Source organism: Colossoma macropomum, unplaced genomic scaffold, assembly GCF_904425465.1.
Source record: "Colossoma macropomum unplaced genomic scaffold, Colossoma_macropomum, whole genome shotgun sequence".
Lineage (NCBI taxonomy): Eukaryota > Metazoa > Chordata > Actinopteri > Characiformes > Serrasalmidae > Colossoma > Colossoma macropomum.
In genome coordinates this window covers 25,303,415-25,323,444 of record NW_023494791.1, presented here as the reverse complement: position 1 = coordinate 25,323,444, position 20,030 = coordinate 25,303,415, and the positions used below count along the sequence as shown (strand labels likewise).

Here is a 20,030-nt window from a genome sequence, read left to right as displayed (position 1 = left end):
GTTTCCCAGGGGGAAGCGCCAGGCTGCTCTGGCTGCCACACAGCTATTCTTTGTCACTTTATGGACGGTCATCAGTCAACTGTCAAGCCAATTCAAAGAGCCCTCCAATCTAAATGTTTCCCCTTCGGCTTTTCCCAGAACAACAACAGCCAGAACGAGAGAGAAAAGAGTCCGAGTGAGAGAGAGAGAAAGAGAGAGAAAGTGAGAGTAACAAGTCAGAGATGGAGAAAGATAGAGAGCAAGGAGTCAGAGAAAGCGAAAGACAGAGACAGCAACTGAGTGAGACATAGAGAAGTTTTCAGGCATTTGGCATTGGGAGCTGTAGAGAGGACTATTTGAACTGATTAAAGTGCAAGAGGGTGTGTGAAGGAGATGGTGGAGGAGAGAAAGACAGAGTGTGTGTCTGACTTGTCACCACTTTTAAACTGATTTGATTTTTAATGTTTTGGTGGATGCAGGGAGACAGATAGCCACAGTATCTGCAGGGAGCTGTTAGTAGCTCTTAGTTTCACTCCTGTCTGTAGAATGTTATGCGCTGTCAGATGAGTGTTTAGCTTGTTAGTTTGGTTTTACTAAATGCGGAAGTGCATGATTGGGGGAGCGTTCTGGTCTCATTTCCCTGCGAGTTGGTGTGGTGCTAGTGAATGTGAAAAGCTTTTAGAAGGGTAGTGTAGCTGTCTTTTAGCTGTCTGTATGTATTGGTGTGGTATTAATGTCGATCAGCAATGACTTTGTGAACTGCCTCCTCACCCTGGGAGGCCCAGAGGTCAAAGGTTAATCAGTCAGCCAGACCTCCTTCCCACCCTGTTCTCTCTGTCTCTTTCTCTCTTTCTCTTTTTTCTCTCTTTCTCCCTCTCTCTCTCTCTCACACACACACACACACACACACACACACACACACACACACACACACACACACACACACCAGCCTAAAACGCAATTCACACGCATCATCAGATACCAAGGTTGTCTTATACTACAAGCAAGACTCCTCCCACTCTCCTCAAATGTTTTTTTTTCCCATCTTTGTAAGGTTATGGATTAGTCATTGGATAAGTGCATGGATATGGATTAGTTGATGGAAAAATGTTTACAGAAAAAAAGTTTGCTTAAAAAGTAGGAATGTAATGTGTAATGATGCACGTTAAATTTTGCTGCAATTTTCAATACTGGGATCATGATTTGATTCAGTTTTCAGTATTTTATGTGTTAAACATGTCTTGATTTCACAGAGCCGTAATTATATTCTACAAAGTTCGGTTTGTCTCTTAAAACCTTTTTAAAATTCAATAAAACTGGTTCTTTCTGGTGCTGGTGCTGTTCATAGACTTCAGTTCAGCATTTAACACAATCATCCCAGTTCTGTTTACTGGAAAACTCTAAGTTTGCTGGGCCTGAACACCTCTCTCTGCAACTGGACTGTGGACTTCTTGACTTCAAGACCATAGTCTGGCAGAATCGGCAAGACCACCTCCAGCACAAACACACGGAATACTGGTGCTCCTCGGGGGCTGCATGCTCAGTCCCCAGCTGTTCACACTGCTGACCCATAACTGTGCTGCAAAGCATAGCTCAAATCACATCCTCAAGTATGCTGATGATAGGTCGACAATGATGAGTCAGCATGCAGGGAGGAGGTGGAGCGGCTTGCCCACAAGTGCGGAGACAACAGTCTATCTCTTAATGTTGATAAGACGAAAGGGATCACTCTCCCCTCAGACCAGTGGTTCAACTGTGGAGAGTCGAAAGCTCCAATTTCTTTGCTGTACAGATCACCTACAATGTCACCTGGACTCTCAACACCTCCTGCCTAGCCAAGTCCAGCAGTGACTTCACTTTCTGCAAAGGATCAAACCTCCCTCTTCTGCCCTCACTATATTCTACAAAAGAAACCATTCTCACCAGCTATCTCACCATTTGTTATGGGAACTGCACTGTCACGTACCGGAAGACCCTACAGCGGATTGTGAGGACGGCTGAGAAGATCATAAGGGTCTTTACCCACCATCTACACCTCCTACCACAAGCACTGCGTCTGGAAGGCTGCTAACATTGTGGATGAGCCGTCCCACCACTCTTGTGGGAGTTACTGGAGCATCCGCTCACAACCTCCACAACGGCTTCTTCCTCGAGGTGGTCAAATTACTGAATGCACAGACTACAACATCCACCTGGGTTAATCTAGACCTTTTCCAACATCCACAATAGACTGACCACACACCCCTTTACCATCACTGCAAACCTGCACTTTTAATTCATTAATTAGTTAAATGCTACTATGAGACCTCAATCTTTCAGTAAAGTTGACAGTTGATACTTGCACTAGTTCATCACTCACATGCTGCTTTGATGCCAATCCATGCATATGTATGTGTGTATTTACATATATATGATACCTATTTGTATATATTTGATTGATGTCCTGTCTACTATTTATTGTCATGTGTGTTTATTGTTCTTTATTTTTATTGTCTGGTGTATTTATTGTATATTCTGCACTACTTTCACACTGTTGTGTATCTGCACTCTGTAGTCCTGTGTAATGTGCTGCTGTTGTGTGTTGCACCACGGGGCCTGAAGACTGACATTTTACAATGTATGCAAGTTGTAATGAGGAAAGACAGTGAAGACCACTTGACTTTAACTTTGATAATATGGACCCATTCAATCAATGGTAAAGCTAACACTGGAGCTAGTCTATAAGCATGGTTTTACATAGTTTAATCCAGACCTTTTTATGATCAGCTTATGATGGTCTATTTTAAAAAGAAGTTGGACCATGCAAGGTAAAAGGTTTTGCAGTTTGAGAGAAAGAAGGAAGAAGAAGATAAAATTTAAAGAGAGGGTGCTCTATTGATTGTATTTATCTCTTTATCTCTGCATTATAGTGAGCAGCACAAGCAAGACAGAACGTTCACAGAGAGAGCTGAGAAATGCTCTGTGACCCCATATATTCAGCTGAATGGGTGGGTCAGTTTAGATTAGAGAATAGAAAATATGTGTTGGTGTGTTTAGAGGAAATGTCATTTTGCCTTGTTTTGGCTGATCACTTCGCACTTTCTGTGGCCATCCTAATGACACACGTGCATACACAGACACACACTGAGCATAGCACCTTGTGAGCACAGAAAAGCCAGAGAGGGTGGTCACTTTCACAGGTCATAGGTCATTTGGGGGGGCCTCTAGCAGGGCGTTGACATGACTAGCAGCAATCACATTCTTCACAGTGTTAACATTCTCTGATTCCCTGCAAAATCAGATACAATAGCTGAATGATGGAGAGACTAATGCTTGGAGCCTGGTGACTGGTGCTAGGTGTATCTTCCAAGCAGAATGACACTGGGGGAATCTAAAGCTAGTCTGGGCCCATCTGTGCAGTCATGAGAGAAAGAGAGTAAGGGAGAGAGCGAATGGATGTAACTTTTTATGTGGCCAGTCGATGTAGCCTCTACTATATTCGTTTGAGAGTGATATGACACATGATATGGCAGTGTAAAATTGTGACTGTGTACATCGTGATGCATCTTGGAAAATGAACATTCAATTAATTATGCCATCTAATGCAATTGCTTTGGTTGATCACATTTGCAAACGATCAGCCTGAATCACCAACTCATTTCAGCTCCGCTTTTCCTCCTGAGATTATAGTCATCATTTTTCTTCATTCAAATTCTGCTCAAAGTATCGTGGGCTGAGTGTCATTACACCCCAAGTTGATCATATCAGTTATTGCAGATCCGTGTTCATTTCAGCAGTAAGTGTTTGATATGGCACAATAAAAATAGTTACAAAAGGGAGGAAACTGAGTGAAGAGATTGCATATAAAGATGACGCAATACAACTTTTTCTTTGCTGATAATGATACCAATATTGGAACCTTGAGTATCGGCTGACACTCATCCAGTCTGTCTAAAAGCGCTTCACTTAAGATGAGTGTCTAAAATTAAGCTGTCATGCTCTAATTTCTCAAACAATTTACTACCCTACAAGAAGAAATACACAGCTCATAACATCACATCACACTATGTGAGTGTGTGCTATGTCAGACTAGATTTGTTACAGGGTTGAATCGGTTTCATTGTTTAATACCTGGTATCATATTGCACTAATTGCACAATATTGCCTGTATCTGTAGGTGCGTGACTCTGAAGAGTGTTTGTGGGTGTGTGAGTTCAGAAGGAAGTTGTGTGTGTATAGTGTTTTGTTTGAGCTTTGTGCCTAGGATTTGCCTGGGAACACTAAGGAACTAGTTATAAATTAGCACTTGACTGTCATAGTCTGTATATAGCTCCAATGCAGCCTAAATAAGTCCCCTTACTACAGCACACATACATAAACCTTTCTGAAGTACTCCACCCCCAGTAAATAGAGTTTTGAGCTCTTTTTGTGCTTGGGCAATAGCATGATCAGAAAAAAATGTTTTTGTGTGCCAGTATGTGTGACACTGGTACAGTGAGCCCAAGTGAAGCTTGATGATGCAGTTAATGTGGGGTTTGGGAAATGGGGGGGTCTTGAGGGGTTTCCAGGACCCCCCACCTCATGGCCCATTCACACCCAGTGCTGTGTGCCTAATGTGTGGGTCGTGTGGGGGGCCCCCAGGGATCGGGGCTAAAAGTCAAGCGCTGTGAGCTGGGGTCAGAGCCAGAGCTTTAGCAGAGGGGCACACAAACACAGTGTTACCTTCTGACCCTCCGCTCATACCTAGAGCCAAGGACAAAACGCACCGGCCTGTCGCATTAGACATGGCTGTTAGCGGAATAATGCTAGTCCCACTCCCCCATCACACATCAGCAGAGAGAGAGCAAAAATAAGCAAGAGAGCAAGCTTCAGACTTTCTCAGCTCCCTCCTTTTTCTCACTCCTTGCTACAGCTTAATCGCTCTTGCTGTCTCTGCTTATCTCACTCTCTTTTTCTGTCTCTTATTCTCTCTGGTTCCCTCTCCCTCTGCACTGCTGCTGTGCCTGTGTTGTATGTGGGGTCATAAGCTCACATAAGCTTACACAGGGCCTGTGGGGTTATCTTGCCTGCTAATGCATGCTGTCCCCATTCATGCCACATGCTCTCTGTCAACACTGCTGCATTTCTACGAATACAGTGCAGAAAGAAAAGGGGAGAGCTGGAGGGTTACATCCACCAGCCAGATAATATGTGTCTATTGTTAAGATGATCACACTGTTCTACAAATTAAATTCCAATCCTACTGTTGATCTTTTGTTTCACATGATGCTCTTGCAGAATGTTTAAAAGTTTAGACACCTGCTTGTTTCTTCTGATATCAAGGGTATTAATAAACTGTCTGCCTACCTTTTGCTGCAGTAACAGTCTCTACTCCTCTGGGAAGGCTTTATTCTAGATATTAGAACTTATTTAAAAAAATCTGATTGCATTCAGCCACAAAAGCATTAGTGAGGCCAGGTACTGATGTGATATGTGTACACAAATGTCTGCAGTGGGTGCACCTTAAAGTAGCTGAATTCTTTAAATACGAGGGCTGCCTAGATACTTTTGGACATCCAGTGTCCAATGGGTGTTTTTTTTGTGCTTGTAATATGCTTCTAGGAAGAGATCATGAACTGCTCAGTTCTTTGTGTGATCTAATCGATACCTTTTACTTAGATTGTACTAAGAGAAAAACTGTACCATCTTTGAAATCAGTGCCTTATGTAGAGAATGAATGAGTGACTGAATGTGGTTTTAAATTGAGAGAAGGAGCAACTGTCACTCATTAGATTAAGAGAGGAGGAGCTGTCACTACTGTTGCATGCCTTTCAGCCAATCAGAAAAGAATACTACGTCATAAACGGCACATTTTGCAGGCTTTATTGATTAAACAAATCCAATATTTTGACAGTGTTTTACTGATGACCGTTTATTTTACCCTTACCCTGTAGGGCCGTATCCAAGCTCCACAGACAGAGAGCGTTCATTCGCCTCCATACTTCTGAGGTCACCCTTCAAGCTTACAGCTGACAAGTTTCCCTTCCTAAACCTAATCCCATCCAAACCTCAACTGCTGTCGGTGAAACTGTTAAACTGCTCCCAGACTGATGTGAAATGTCAAATCCTGCCTGCCATCATCCTGCCCTGCCAAATGTGATCCCCCCCCCAGGTCTGAGAGGCTAGAATGTTCAGAAGGGATGCAGCAGTTACTCAGCAAAGCCAATTAGTCATCAACAGCCTCGACTATGGAAAAAGTTGATGCTTCAGTGTGTTGTTTGCTGAAAAACAAAAGCATTTGCTTTAAAACAAAAGTACTCTTTAAAGCTCTGTCATTTTCATATGATTCATGTGGTCATTCTGATTTACAGTATATTGAGCCATAAAAGAAGAATTTACTTCTCACAGATTGAACATTGAAAGGCATTGGTGCTGTGTGACTGGGTGAAATGAGAGGAAACCGCAGAAGGCCTAACAGTTAGATGAGCTGACTAATCGAATAATAGTTGATAGATTAATTATTTTTAGAAATAATCATTAATTGAAGTGGTAGTTTCCAGCAGTGTTAAGGAGTGCAGTCCTGGGACAGAGCTGCCAGAGAGAGAGCCGTCTTTTACATCCTCATAAATATAGCGTTATCGGGCAGTGGGAGCAGAGGGAGATTTATCCCGGTGATTAGCCACGATAGCATCCTTACCCATTAATCCAGTATGAAGACACTCTGCAACTCTCTCTCCCTCTCTCTCTCTCAAAATAAATGATTAGATATGAGGAGTTAATTATTTCTCATTTTAGCAGTGTTTTTCAGAGAGAACAGAGGTGAGATGCTGTGCTGCTCTTTGGAAGCGGTCCATGACTTCTTGGAGTTCTGGACTCCATGAATCCTCTGGATCTGAGTGAGCTGTAGGGTGTGCTGGACAAAATGCAAATACAAGATAGCACAATACTCTGATGCTCCTGCAGTACTAACACAATGAGGTGCTTAGACCCTCCTCCACCCTGAGCATCGCATACAACACACACGTGCACACACACACACACTTTCAGATCCGTAGCACTGCATGAGCCTTGCTCTTCAGTCAACTGTCACTTAGTTGTCAGTCTGTACGTGCAGATTGAAGCTGACTTTGCCACTAGGTGGTGCTATTCCTCTCACAAACTCTGTACTCTATTGAAGTCAAACTATCAAGATCAAGCTCCATAAAATTTGCACTGGAGCCTCTCTTCCCTTTGCTGATAGCCTCTATCCCTTTCTTTCTCTCTGTAGGATCACAGACCAGCGTTACGACAAGGTGCCATATTTTCTCTTTGGTGATTTTAACTTCAGGCTGGACTCAAAACAGGTTATAGAGGTAAGAATTCCCAATATCAACATACCTCTGAACACATCTCACTACCACCACATACATACCTTTCATGCCTTTGCTCTCTTTTTTTTCTGTCTCTTGTATACACACACACACAAAGTTTAATGTATGTGTGATCAAATTAGACACTTTATGACATCTTAATCAAACCCCCACTGTTCACTAAAGATGCCCAGACAGGACCTGGTTTTATAAGGCCCCTCATTAGCACATAGTGTGTGTGTGTGTGTGTGTGTGTGTGTGTGTGCGTGTGCATGCGCGTAAGAGAGAGCGAGAGAGAACAACCCTGTGGCATAACAATGCACTTTGCAGGCAGGTTAGCAAACACAGCTGGGCTGGGGCAGTAGTGAGCACATTAATGAGTCATAAATCTCAGAGTTGTAAAACGCCACAGCTACACCAGCAGTAGGACACTGTCTGTCCTTCATTCAGATGAGTGCTGGACCCTGCTCTGTGTTTCTCTTTTTTGCGCTCTCTCTCTTTCTTTCTCTCTCTCTCTCTCTCTCTCTCTCTCTCTCTCTCTCTCTCTCTCAAATACTCTCACATACACTCTCTTGTTCTCGCTGTGTCTGTCTTAGAATGTTTCTACTTTTGTTTCTCTCTCCCCATTTTTTTCTCTTCGTCATTTAGATGAGAGTCATTATTCTTCTTTAAGTCTCTCTTGTAAACACTAACTAAATGTGGTCCTATTAATACATGCTTATAGTGTGACGGCTGTGAGTGGTTTAGATATGGAAGGAGGGCGTATGTGTGTGAGTATGTGAGAGAGTGAAAGAGAGAGAGAGGGAGAGATTCAGGTCATTGTCCTTGCTGAGGAGGTTCTCACTGTTAAAGTGAAGGGGGGAGGAGAAAGAATGGAGGGCTTCCTGAATAGCTGAATTGTTTTCTTGTTGAATTGCTGAACAGTTGAATTGCTGAGCTATAATGATGCAGGAAGGACTTCATCCTGTGTGGTAAAGTAGATAATAGTCTTCCGCCATTCTCTTCTGCTGTGGCTGTAGTTCAGGCAGCCTGCCTCAGGGAGCACTGCTCACCCTGCTCTGGTGTTGTTTTATTTTTTTTTTCTTAGTAGACACCTATTCAAGCCTTCTTTCTTTTCTTTCTCCCCATAAAGCCTGGGTGGCCTTAAGGGCTTAAATCTGTATCTCTGGCATAATTAAAAAAAAAAAAAAAGAATCAGCATTTTTTTTATAAATGTACAGTATGAGACCTCTACCAAACCTCTGCTTCTATTTTGCATTCCTTTGTAATTAGATTTTTTTTCCCAGCATTTGGTATTTCCCTTACTTGTTCTAATGACAGAATGCAAGTTGATTAACTTAAACAAGCCTCAGACTTTTGGAATTACAGTATGTGATGCTATGAAAAACACCAAGTTTCGGATATATATATATATATATATATAGAGTTTGTGTAAGTTTTGTGATATATAAATTATATCTAACTGTATATAACAGTATATAATTATATATAACAGTAATTAATTTCTGTTGTTTTGGTATGTAGTCTGTCCTCCGAACCAGGATGCCTTGTTTTCCCAGGATGCCCTGTGATTGTCTTGGAAGAACGCCCATGTGATGCTGTCGTTGGTGTGTGTGGGTGGGTGGTTGGATACAGGTGGCACATTCTTGACATGCTTGTGCGGCAGGATCAGTAACCAGAGGCGTGGGGCCAACCTCTCTCTCTCTCTCTCTCTCTCTCTCTCTCTCTCTCTCTCTCTCTCTCTCTCTCTCTCTCCCTCTCTCTCTCACTCACACACACATACGCGCTTGTGAACAGGGGACTTCAGTAATTGTGTCAGACAGAGGGGAACTGGCTTCAATTGACCCCCATTTAGCAGCACTTTTCACTAGGGACAAAGAATACAGCCACGTGGGTCCTAATGCTAAAGCATCTCACTCTGAGTCTCTCACACCTCTCTCTGTTTCTGTCTGTATCTATCTATCTATCTGTCTATCTATCTGTCTGTCTATCTGAATGTATACATTTTTGACAGTGGAATCTGATTAATGGAAGTCAATGTTTGTCTCACTTATAGTATACTCTGTGTAGAAGAGCCAGTGGTCTTAGAGTTCTTACATAGAGGAATAATGTAGACATTATTACATATTTCTTATATAGAAGACAAAGATTTTGAGGGTATTCATAAAGTAGAGTGGTCAGCGTCCACCTGTGTGTGGTATGGTGTGTTCTAGCCACAGCAGAGTGCTCAAGTGCATGCTGGGATTGAAGGAGACCCCGAGGTTTTGCTGGTAGTGAATTAGCGAGAGCAGTGACAGCACTGCAGCTGGGCGCCTGCACACCAGTATATTTAAAATCTCTCCTAATTAAACTTAATAGAATGTAAATTTAATTTCTGCAAAAATGGCTTGGTCCTCATGGGCCGTTCCAATTTCAGGATTGATAGAGGCCAGCAGGAAGGTTAATTACTGACTTGATCTACTGTCCTTGTGACATAACTTGTGCTTGTTTTAATTGGAGTTTATCCGCTGCTTTCGTGGGCTGCTGTCATTATGCTGGTGATTTGAGGAGACACACTTGAGGGCTAGTGCCCCCTGTCTGCAGCAGAGGGGGAGTGCAGGAAGAGCCCCTCGCACGCATCAATCTTTCCTGCTTTTGTCCCAGCCGTTATGTGGGCTGAGCAGCATGAAATTAAAGGTGGAGCTGTGTACAATCCACTGCACTAAATGAGGGCTGTAAACTGCTCGTTAATGACAGGCACGGGTAATAAAGATTTCATTTTTCACCGTTTGAAGAGGTTTACAGCGCACTCCAGGTGCCAAAGTCAACTCAGTCATTGTTTGTTTTTAGAACCAGAGAGGGAGAGAAAAGAAGGGCTTAAGATGTGTGTGTGTGTGTGTGTGTGTGTGTGTGTGTGTCTGTCTGTGTGTCTGACAACATGTGTGTTTGTTTGTGCATGAGAACCTACGTGTGTCGTGTGTGTGTGTGTGTGTGTGTGTGTGTGTGTGTGTGTGTGTGTGTGTGTGTATATGAGCTAAAGTGTGTTCTGTGTTTGTGTGTTTATATGTGTGTCCACATTCAAGTGTTTACATGGCTGTGGGCAGGCCGGGTGGCATGTGGTACTGGGCTGCAGCCATGCTGGTGGGCTGTTGTGAGAGGGGGTAGGGCCGTGTTTACTGCTGAGATCTTCTTCACACAATAAGGCTCCATTTCACGCTGCGTTTGTGCACATGGCCTGCCATAAATCAAAAGACAGGCAGGGAAATTAAGTGTACACTACATTAGTCAGGCTAATTAATTTTGGGACGCATCCATCCATTAGTCAGTGGGCGTGCACTGATCGGCCCTCTGTTCTACGAGACTCCTGACACCAGACATAGTGACCCTCGTCCACAGCTGATAAGCTAGCACTTAACACACACGCACTTGTATTTGCTACATATGACTGATTTAAAGGCTGATCAGAAAACTGGTAATTTGTAGTGTAATTCTGCTGTAGCACAATACGGTAATATTTGTTTTATTTCTAGAAAGAGTTTTATCATTTGGTTTGCTCTCTAGATGCATTATTATGTAGGACTCGCACTGATCGTGAAAAATGCACAAAAGAGGTTAGCAGATATTCAATACGTTCTGTTAGTTAGAGTTGCAACATGAATAACATTATTTGTTCTTTGATGGGCCAAACTGACATTTTAAATTCTTGAACACAAAATCACCTGTCTCTTTACGTAAGAATAAGAAGTAAAGAAAGAGATAACTGACTAATATGGCACAATGAGTTATGCATAATGATGTTGTAGTGTTTTGGTATAGATGTAATATAGGTGTACCAAAAGTGTGAGGACGCTTACCTGGCTTACATTATTTACATCATATAATTGTGACAGTTGGCTAAAGTAAAAATAATAAATTGGCCAGTTGCTAATTGTGTATTTGGAGCAAATATCTGATTGCATATTTGGAGCAAAGTATTTGGAGCAACACTAGTTAACACAGTTAACACTAGTTTAACACAAAAGATTGTGTATTGTTAATGGTTAAGTAACACTAATAGTAGTGGCATTGAATATTGAATAACGGCAGAGTAATTATTTAATTGAAATCCTTTACCATCATAGGATTAGTTAATAAGAGGAGTCTTTATTTTTCTGTGTTGTGTCATCAGCTAATTATGATAAGCATCACGATACGCTATTAGTCCATATAAACCCACATGATCTCTCTGATAACCTCAGCTGATAGACGGAGAGCATTAGCAATGAACAAGTGCTGCTTTCTCTCTCTTTCTTTCTTTCTCTCTCTCTCTCTCTCTCTCCTCCTCCCTGTCTCCCCCACCCTCTTTCCCTCCTACTCCATCCCTTCCTCTCCCTCTCTATCTAATAATACTAATACAAAGAGAGCCACAGAGAGAGAAGGAGAGTGTGGTGGCTTTGATCGGGGACGTAATTAAAAAGCAGAGAAAATGAAGAACAACTACTGGCCTCTGTTCCTCTTGGAGCCTGGTCCCCAGCAGGCTGGTCAAGTGCTCCTGGGGCCTGGCCCCATTGTGCTGGGCTCCACAGGCAGCCGATGGGGGCGAAGGGGGCGCCTGGCACTGGACGCCACTGTGGCCTGTCACACATACCCCCTCCGAGAGCTTCCTATGACTGTATGGTGCCACTTTATAGAGCCCCTGCCCATATGAACCCACTCAGCCAGTGGAGAGTGAGCTCTTTGATTCTTTGTGTTTCATTTAAAGATCTGATAGCTTTCTCAGAAATGCATGCGTTTTAAATTATTTATGAATTGTTTAAATTTTAATTTATACAAGTATTGTGTTAGTTAAAAGTTAAGAAATTAAAAATGTAGTGTTTGGAATGATGGACAGAGCTGTAGATACTTCTAAAATGACTGAGACAACTGAATAACATTTAAAAATAAAGGTAGAATTGACATTCACAAATGCCTTGTATTTGAAAATCTCAAACATACATATGTATACCGGTATACATATGTATACCGAGACACTTTTTTAGCAACTTTCCTGAGCTCAGCAAAGGCATTCCAAAAATAAAAAAAAAGAACATAAAGAAAAATCTCTCAAAAAAAAAAAGTCTCTAGAGCTAGTGGCTTAGGAGACCATTGTGATGGATATTACTTCTGTGATGTCCATTCAGAATTGGGGAAAAAACTTACCGTGAATTTTAACATATAAATTCAAGAGCACCCAGGCATGTTCAACTTCTGTTTCTGTTTTGATGCTTTTCATTTATTACTGAATGTTCCAAAGGCTGAATTTCACATATGCATGCAGTTCTCCATAGTGGAAGACTGAGCAATTTACTTTGTGGATGCTATCAAATGTTAGATACACTTCAGTGAATATGAAACAAATTGGAAGAAAAAAAACATTTGCTCAGTTTTGTTTGTAGAAAGGCTTCTTGCAGTCTGGAAGCACATTCACTCCTAGTATGCTTTCTTTTCAGCTGCACCACCCTGTCCTTTTCACTCTCTGCAGTATGCTGTCTCTGCTCCATATCTACACTATCTTTCTCAAATTGTTGGTGGTTGTTTGACTGGCAGGAGAGCAGAGTGAGTTTAGGAAGAGGCTGTATTCTCTCACTCTCTTGCTCGAGCGGCAGTAAAGGTCTGCAGCAGAGAAAGAGCTCTTTGTGCGAGTGGAATAGTGGGCCACTTGTGGGATGGCTGCCGATCTTTTTTTGACCAATGCACTGGCCCTGTGTTGTGGGCAGAGGCCAATAAAATATGAGGGTTTCTAATGACTGATATGGACATGGATGCAGAGAGTATGCTATTGCAGTGAGGATAGAAGGTTGTGAGAGAGCTTGAGCACTTCTTGTTTCTTTATCACTATAATATTCATTGTAACACCTTTTCAGACTTTAATGTTCTTGGCTGCTCTCTGGCAGAGCCAGTGAGAGAATTCCTGTAGTTTGTCATGCACTCCCTTGATATAGCATAGATCCTCGCATTTTTCCTCTCTGTCTCTCTTGTACTGTCTGTACGTAGGGCACCCAGGACTAGAAATAAGAAGCACAGATAGCTTTAAAGCGGTAGTTTCTTTAAAAAATGCACACGTTTTTCCTTGTACCCTAAATGTAATCAATCAGCCAGTATATCACATACTCCAATACCATTTAAAATGCACAAAATCAGGCTGTGTAGACCAGTAGTAGCAACAATCTTAAACCTCATTTTTTGCTTTTTTTTTATATAGATAACAGTATATCAAACAATGTCGGAAGCCACATGAGCAAGTCTATTTAAGATTACTCCTCTCAACATGATTTGAAGCAAGTGTGTGATGATAAGCTTCTGTTACTTGTTTCTGTACATTAGCCTCATAAATAAATGAATTTATATATATATATATATATATATATATATATATATATATATATATATATATATATATTTTTTATATTTTTTTTTAATTTTTTATTGCAAAACTAGAAAAGAAACACCAGACATGGCTGATCAACTAGATTTGGGTTAAAGGGAAGGTTGAATTGTGTAAATGTACTTTTTCACTAAACTCAACTGCTCTAAGATTTTCCAGCTGTAGAGCACTGTCCCAGTGCCGCTTAGTTCATCACACTGGATCTTATTGGGACAGATTTGTAAAGCCTGAATTGGCCACTATCAACTTGTCTGGCTGACTGACATTAAGCACAAGCTCTTTCCCCCTTCACAAGCCTCCTACAACCAGCCTGTCATATTTAACAGGTCCCATTAAGTGGCACATTGGCGATTCATGGCTTCTCCTCTGTAAAGTCTCTTCTGATTTACTGTGATGGCCATATTGCCAGGCACTTTGAGGAGGAGCTTGGGCTTTTGTCTTAGAGAAAGTGGAAAACTGAGGCACAGGCTCAGAGCTAACAGCTGTTTATGTGGAGAGAGAGGGAGAAAGAGAGAGAATACACATGGTAGTAGAAAGAGCATCGGATCCAGTGGGCCAGAGGCAGAGAGGCAGGCGGGGGCTGCCCTCCAACTCTGTCCTGGGGTGGCTTTTGTTCCTGATTTCATGCTATCAGAAGGGCAGCATGTTCCCCTGCACTGGCCTGTCAGCTCCATAAAGGACCCTCAGTGGGGTCACATCAAGAGGGATGGGCATGAAAAATTGGTTAAAAAAACGAATCACAAAGCCCACCCACAGGATGGTTGCCTAGCGCATTGCCGAGCACCAGGCCCAGACTACACTCTCTCTCTCTTGCTTTCTCCACCCCCTCTTCCTGAGCTGGATCCCCCCAGCAGGATTGGAGAGCATCATTTAAATGAAATGGTGCAAACAAATTAAAGGGTGTTGCTGGGAATGAATCATGGGCCTTTGTGTGCTGGACAGCATTGTGTGCTGTCCTTTCAGACTGTACTCTTATTGAGACCCAGATTGCCACCATCATTGCCATCTGAGAGGAGGAAACACATGGATCATTGTCCAGTCAAACAAAACAGATACCCTTAATGAGGATTGTTGGACCATTAACGTTTTTAGACATGTTCCATCTAATGGGTGGTTGGAATGTAATGTTGAACGCTGTAAGAGCCTAAAACACCAGCACTTGTCAAACACAACCAGTAAAAAGTCCCTTAGGCTTAGTGCTATTCCATGCCTTAGAGAAATGTTGTGGAGCCTCTGTTCTTTTGGTCCATTTCATGTGTCATTTGTAACAAGAGCTTGAGCTTGATCGATATATCAGTTGGCTGATAACATTGGCTGATATTGATGACCCATGCTTTTATTGGTATCAGCAAAAGTATTGCTAACAATGAGCTAATAGTAACAACAAACTTTGTTTGTTTGTGACATCTCTAAGATTCAAACTCATGATCTTCTGATGATGGGGTGAAACCTGAGACAGTTGTGTCAGGGGGGAGCATTATGAGGGTCATCCCCTCTTTAACTACAACCCCATTTCCAAAAAAGTTGGGACGCTGTGCAGAATGTAAATAAAAATAGAACGCAATAATATGCAAATCATGTAAACCTTTTTAAGACTATTTTAATACACAGCAGTTCTGCTGTAATACATGCAGAATGTAGTTTGTCATTGTCTTGCTGAAATAACCAAGGCCTTCCCTGAAAAAGACGTCATCTGGATGGCAGCGTATGCTGCCAAAACCTGTATTTATCATTCAGCATTAATGGTGCCTTCACAGATGTGCATGTCACCCATGCCATGTGCACTAATGCACCCCTATACCATCATGAATACTGGCTTTTGAACTGTGCACTGATAACAAGCTGGGTGGTCTTCAGCCTGGAGGACACAGTGTCCATGATTTCCAAAAAGAATTTCAGATGTTGATTTGTCGGACCATAGGACACTTTTCCACTTCCCCTCAGTCCAGTTTAAATGAGCTCGGGCCCAGAGAAGGTGGCAGCATTTCTGGATCCTCTTTATGTAGAGTTTCTTCTTTGCGTCTTCTTTTAGTTTTAACTTGCATTTGTGGATGCAGTGACAAACTGTTTTCACAGTTTCAAGTGTTTCTAAGCCCATGCAGTGATTTCCACTAGAGAATCATGTCTATTTTTAATGCAGTGCTGCCTGAGGGCTCAAAGATCGTGGCCAGCAAATACTGTTTTTTGGTCTTGTCCCTTGCATACAGATTGATCTGAATCTTTTAATGATATTATGTACTGTAGATGATGAAAAGCAAAAGTTCTTTGGTATTTTATGTTGAGAAACGTTATTCTTGAATTATTGCTTTGTGATCATGCAGTCTTTCACAGAGTGGTGAACCCCTCCTCATCTTTACTTCTGAAAGACTCAGCCTCTCTAGGATGCTCTGTTTATTCCCAATCATATTACTGACCTGTTGCCAATCAACTTTTTTGGAAGTGGGGTTATATGTATATGTCAGCAATACTGACTGAAATGTTAAATTTCAATATAATAACTAACCAAAATCAGAACCTCAAAGAATTCTGTGTAGTGCCACTCTTAGTGCTACAATATTTATATTATTTGTGACTGCAAGTTTCAACCTATTTATTGGAGTTTAAGAAGTGTAGCAACTAAGAACTGGAAAATCATGTTATTCAGTAAAGTTAACTAAGACTGTTGGAGTTAAAATTAAAATGCAAAATATAAAAGACATTACTGGTTTTCTGAATTTTTATTTTCTTAAATTTAATATCAGTATTGGACCCTTTTTTTAAATTATTTTCATATTTTTCATATCGGCTGGATGCTAACAGAAGAGACCCTTTATGACTAAATGCTTTCGCTTCATGACAAATGTCTTTGATGCTCATTCTTATAATTGTTAATCCACGTTACTTTACTGCACATCTATAATTTACAACTGTGAATGGATAAGAAGAATCAGATATCCTGACACATTTACATTTAATCTAATGCGAGTTTTCTTTTACCACCAGAAGCAACAGACCTAGGCCCCATTGCTTGTTTTGTTCTCAATGCAGCTCTTTTTAGCTCTCAGAGCTGCTCCTAGCTTAGGTGAATTACACTTGAAAGCTCTCCTCTCCTGTTAAAAATGGCTAACAATCATTGATTGCTGCTTGTTGTTGGTCTGCATTGATCACCAGAGTAATGAACTCAAGCTTAGCCGCTCATTAAGATTAAACCTCTAATTGTTAATCGTTGCTCGATACACGCTAAGTGACCTACCAAACCGCTCCCAACCTGACTGATGATGAATTGAGCATAAAGACTGTTGGATTGATCAAAGAAAGCTTGTGTTTCTTGGTGGAAGACCTCAATTGCTTGCCTTTATAGCAGCTTAATCAGTGAAGTCTGATATTGTTGGCTGATAACCCTGAAAAAAGTGGCTGAAGTAGGGGTCGACCATTAACTGTGTAAAGCCTAAAATCTTGCCAGCAAAAAGTGCTTGTTAAAATCCGCCTGACGTAGTTTTGATGCATGTCTGTCTACCTTGGGCATAGCAAAAGGTATGAGCATGTAGAAATAGAATTTTTTGTGCACTACTGTGTTTTCTGTTTCTGTTTGCTTTTATTGTGCTGTGATATTTTTCAAGTGAGCACACAGGCACATTCGAAGTGGAAGAGTAACAATAGTAGGTGACTGAAGTGTAAAGTATATTCTTGTTCTTTTTTGCTCAACAGCATTGAGACGTCACAGTATTAACTAAGAAGAGCAGATTATAGCAGTAATAGACCTGTTTTTTTTTGTGATGACTTTAAAGGATTAAACGGAAGACTGCAGGTGTCATTTTATCTGGAGAGGGAGAGGCTCATCACATATGTGCTGGCAGGTTGCACTTATTTTAATTGTGAAACAGTATGATATGATTGATACACTCATACTGGCTAAGGAGTTGGTCAAGCATTTATATCAATTAGCAAAGCTGGTGTGATCTTGGACTGAAAGGGGCTTGTGAATGCACAGTGGAAACTCATTGTTAACATTGTAGTGAAAGCTGTAAGTTAATCGAAACTGATTTTATCCTGTGTAAACCACAGTGAACCCCATGAATATTGAATTCTGCATTATCAGTGCTCTGTGATCACATAGTTTTAGTTTAGTATAACAGCACTAATGAGTTATGGAAGTAGTTGTTGTTGGAGCTTTCAGATGGTCATGTCTGTGACAGATTGAGTTGAGTAGATGGGATGATTGTTCTTTAAAGTAATCAGATTCACAGGATCATTCATAATTGTCCCGGTTATCTTTTTTTCTCCGTTGTTTCTTTAATGTGTAGGCCCTAACAGGACTCAACCTTATCTGCTTCTGGGTAACAGCTCCCCTTTATCATTCTCACTATCTCTCATGTCTTTTCAGAAGCTCAGCAGGCACTTAAGAGGTTATCACTGCTTGTAATGGAAGCATTGATAACACTTTTTACGATCTCTGAAACACTGTGGGGTGAGAATGTTACATGGAGGCACGTTAGAACCCATTGAGCATTGTGTTCTGTCTAACAGCCCTAGTTGGTTGGTTTTATTGATGCAGAGAGAGTTGAACAGTCTTGTGGACATCTGTGACCACTGGTTTAGAAGCTGCAGATTGAAGCAGCCACAGAAGTGGAGAGGGCCTCTCCATGTTTAAGCTTGTGTTAGCTCGCTTTGTACATGTGGCACAAATGTGTCAAGAGCCTGGTGTGAAACAATGCCTTCTCTTACTCTGCTTAATACAGCGAGGAGAACACCCCTCACCGCTTCTACTTCACACACTCTCAGGCACAATGAAGCATCTGGTGGCTTTTTCTTATAGAGAAGTCTTTTCTCATAGCTATTGTCTTTTGTGTGTGTGTGTGTGTGTGTGTGTGTGTGTGTGTGTAATGAAAACATATACCTTTGCATATACCCTTATCACTTATCTTTGATTGAATTGGTGATTTTTCATGACAGTACTTGAAAGGTGAATACATGTCATCCAGTTAAATATACTGTGTATGCTATATTTGTGTGCGTGTGTTCATGAGATGCTTGCTCATGGCACTGGGGGTGTGTGTGTGGAGCCCCTAGCAGTGGGAGGTCAGAAGGGTCAAAGTGATGAATTTTTATGGGGCTATTGCTTGTGTTTCAGGCCTGTCCCATTCTCCTTGTGCTGCGCTGCCTCTCAAAGACTACCAAGCTGGCCAATTTGTCCTGCCGGGCTCTAGAGAATGGGCCTGTTCAGGACTTAAATACCAGAGGGAACACACACATACACGTACAAATACCACCTCGCTGGCTTGTACCCCACCCCTCAACCCCTGTTGTCTTGAGATGATTGGTGGCCTGTCCATTCCGTGCTGGGGAGGCCAATCTTGGTCGTCCTGGACCCTGAGCTCGCTGCGAGAAACAGTGCCTCCCCTCGCTCTGCCTGCCATTGTTTTAGAGGGGTTTCCCAGATGTTCTAGTGGCCAAGATGAATAGGCAGCATTCCCCTCTGTCTCACATAGCCCTTTATCCAGCTCTCCATTTTACACCCTCACACCCCCTACATGGCCGCCCAGATCGCCCCGTAACTCTGACTTGCTCTTCCTCACTTAGGGACGGATAGATAAGTGTGTGCAGGCATACTTGTGGTGGCTGGCTGTGAGAAGTGTGGATTGGAGAAGTTGGTGTTTTGAGTTATGTAATAGATCTCTGGTAATTGACTGGATCCTGCTCTAGTCCTGGAAAGTCTTAGTCCAGTGCTGTTTGGTGATTGCCCTGCTCAGAAACATGTCCTAAACCTGATAATTGACTGCTGAGAAGAATCAGTTGTATTTGAAAATTAAAATCACTAAACTGTGCTGGACACCAGCCCTCCAGGACCAGATTTGATTATCTTTGAGCTAGAGCTAGAGCATCCCTGTCTACCTCTCGCTCCTTATTCAGAGGGATCTCTCAAACAGTGACAATATGTTTGTTCCTTCTCTCTCTCTCTCTCTCTCTCTCTCTCTCTCTCTCTCTGTCTCTCTCTCCTTTCTCTCTCACTCTGTCACTTGGCCTGCATAATTTTGACTGAAAAAGATACACATTTGCATCATGCATCTTCAGACTGTTCACTAAGCCTTCATTAGGACCATCTGTGATTGGTCAGGATTCACACAGTGTGCAATAAATGTCTTATTGGTTTGTGGATTGTTTGCTTTCTGTAATGTCAGATATTGCTAAGGCCTGCGTTAACACATTCCTTCACTTTGACCATCACAGTGGTAGCATTAGTGTTTTGTGATTGTTGTTTGTTTCAGCTAGCATGAACCGCTTGGAGGCCTGGAGTAGATGCCATTATCCTGAATGTGTGGGTGATTATAGAGGGGTGTGCATTGAGGCGGAAGACTGAAGGGAAGGTGCGTCTCTGCCAGGAC

At 41.9% G+C, this 20,030-nt stretch overlaps 1 protein-coding gene across 2 annotated transcripts in view; it reads left to right on the top strand.

Moving 5' to 3' along the window:
• Window positions 1–20,030, top strand: part of LOC118810646 (inositol polyphosphate-5-phosphatase A) — a 169,643-nt gene that overhangs the window by 115,943 nt on the left and 33,670 nt on the right. For both annotated transcript variants that reach the window (XM_036574585.1, XM_036574584.1), the window contains exon 9: window positions 7,205–7,289. In XM_036574585.1, coding sequence (XP_036430478.1) covers window positions 7,205–7,289 — 85 coding nt within the window. The remainder of the gene's footprint in view (window positions 1–7,204; window positions 7,290–20,030) is intronic.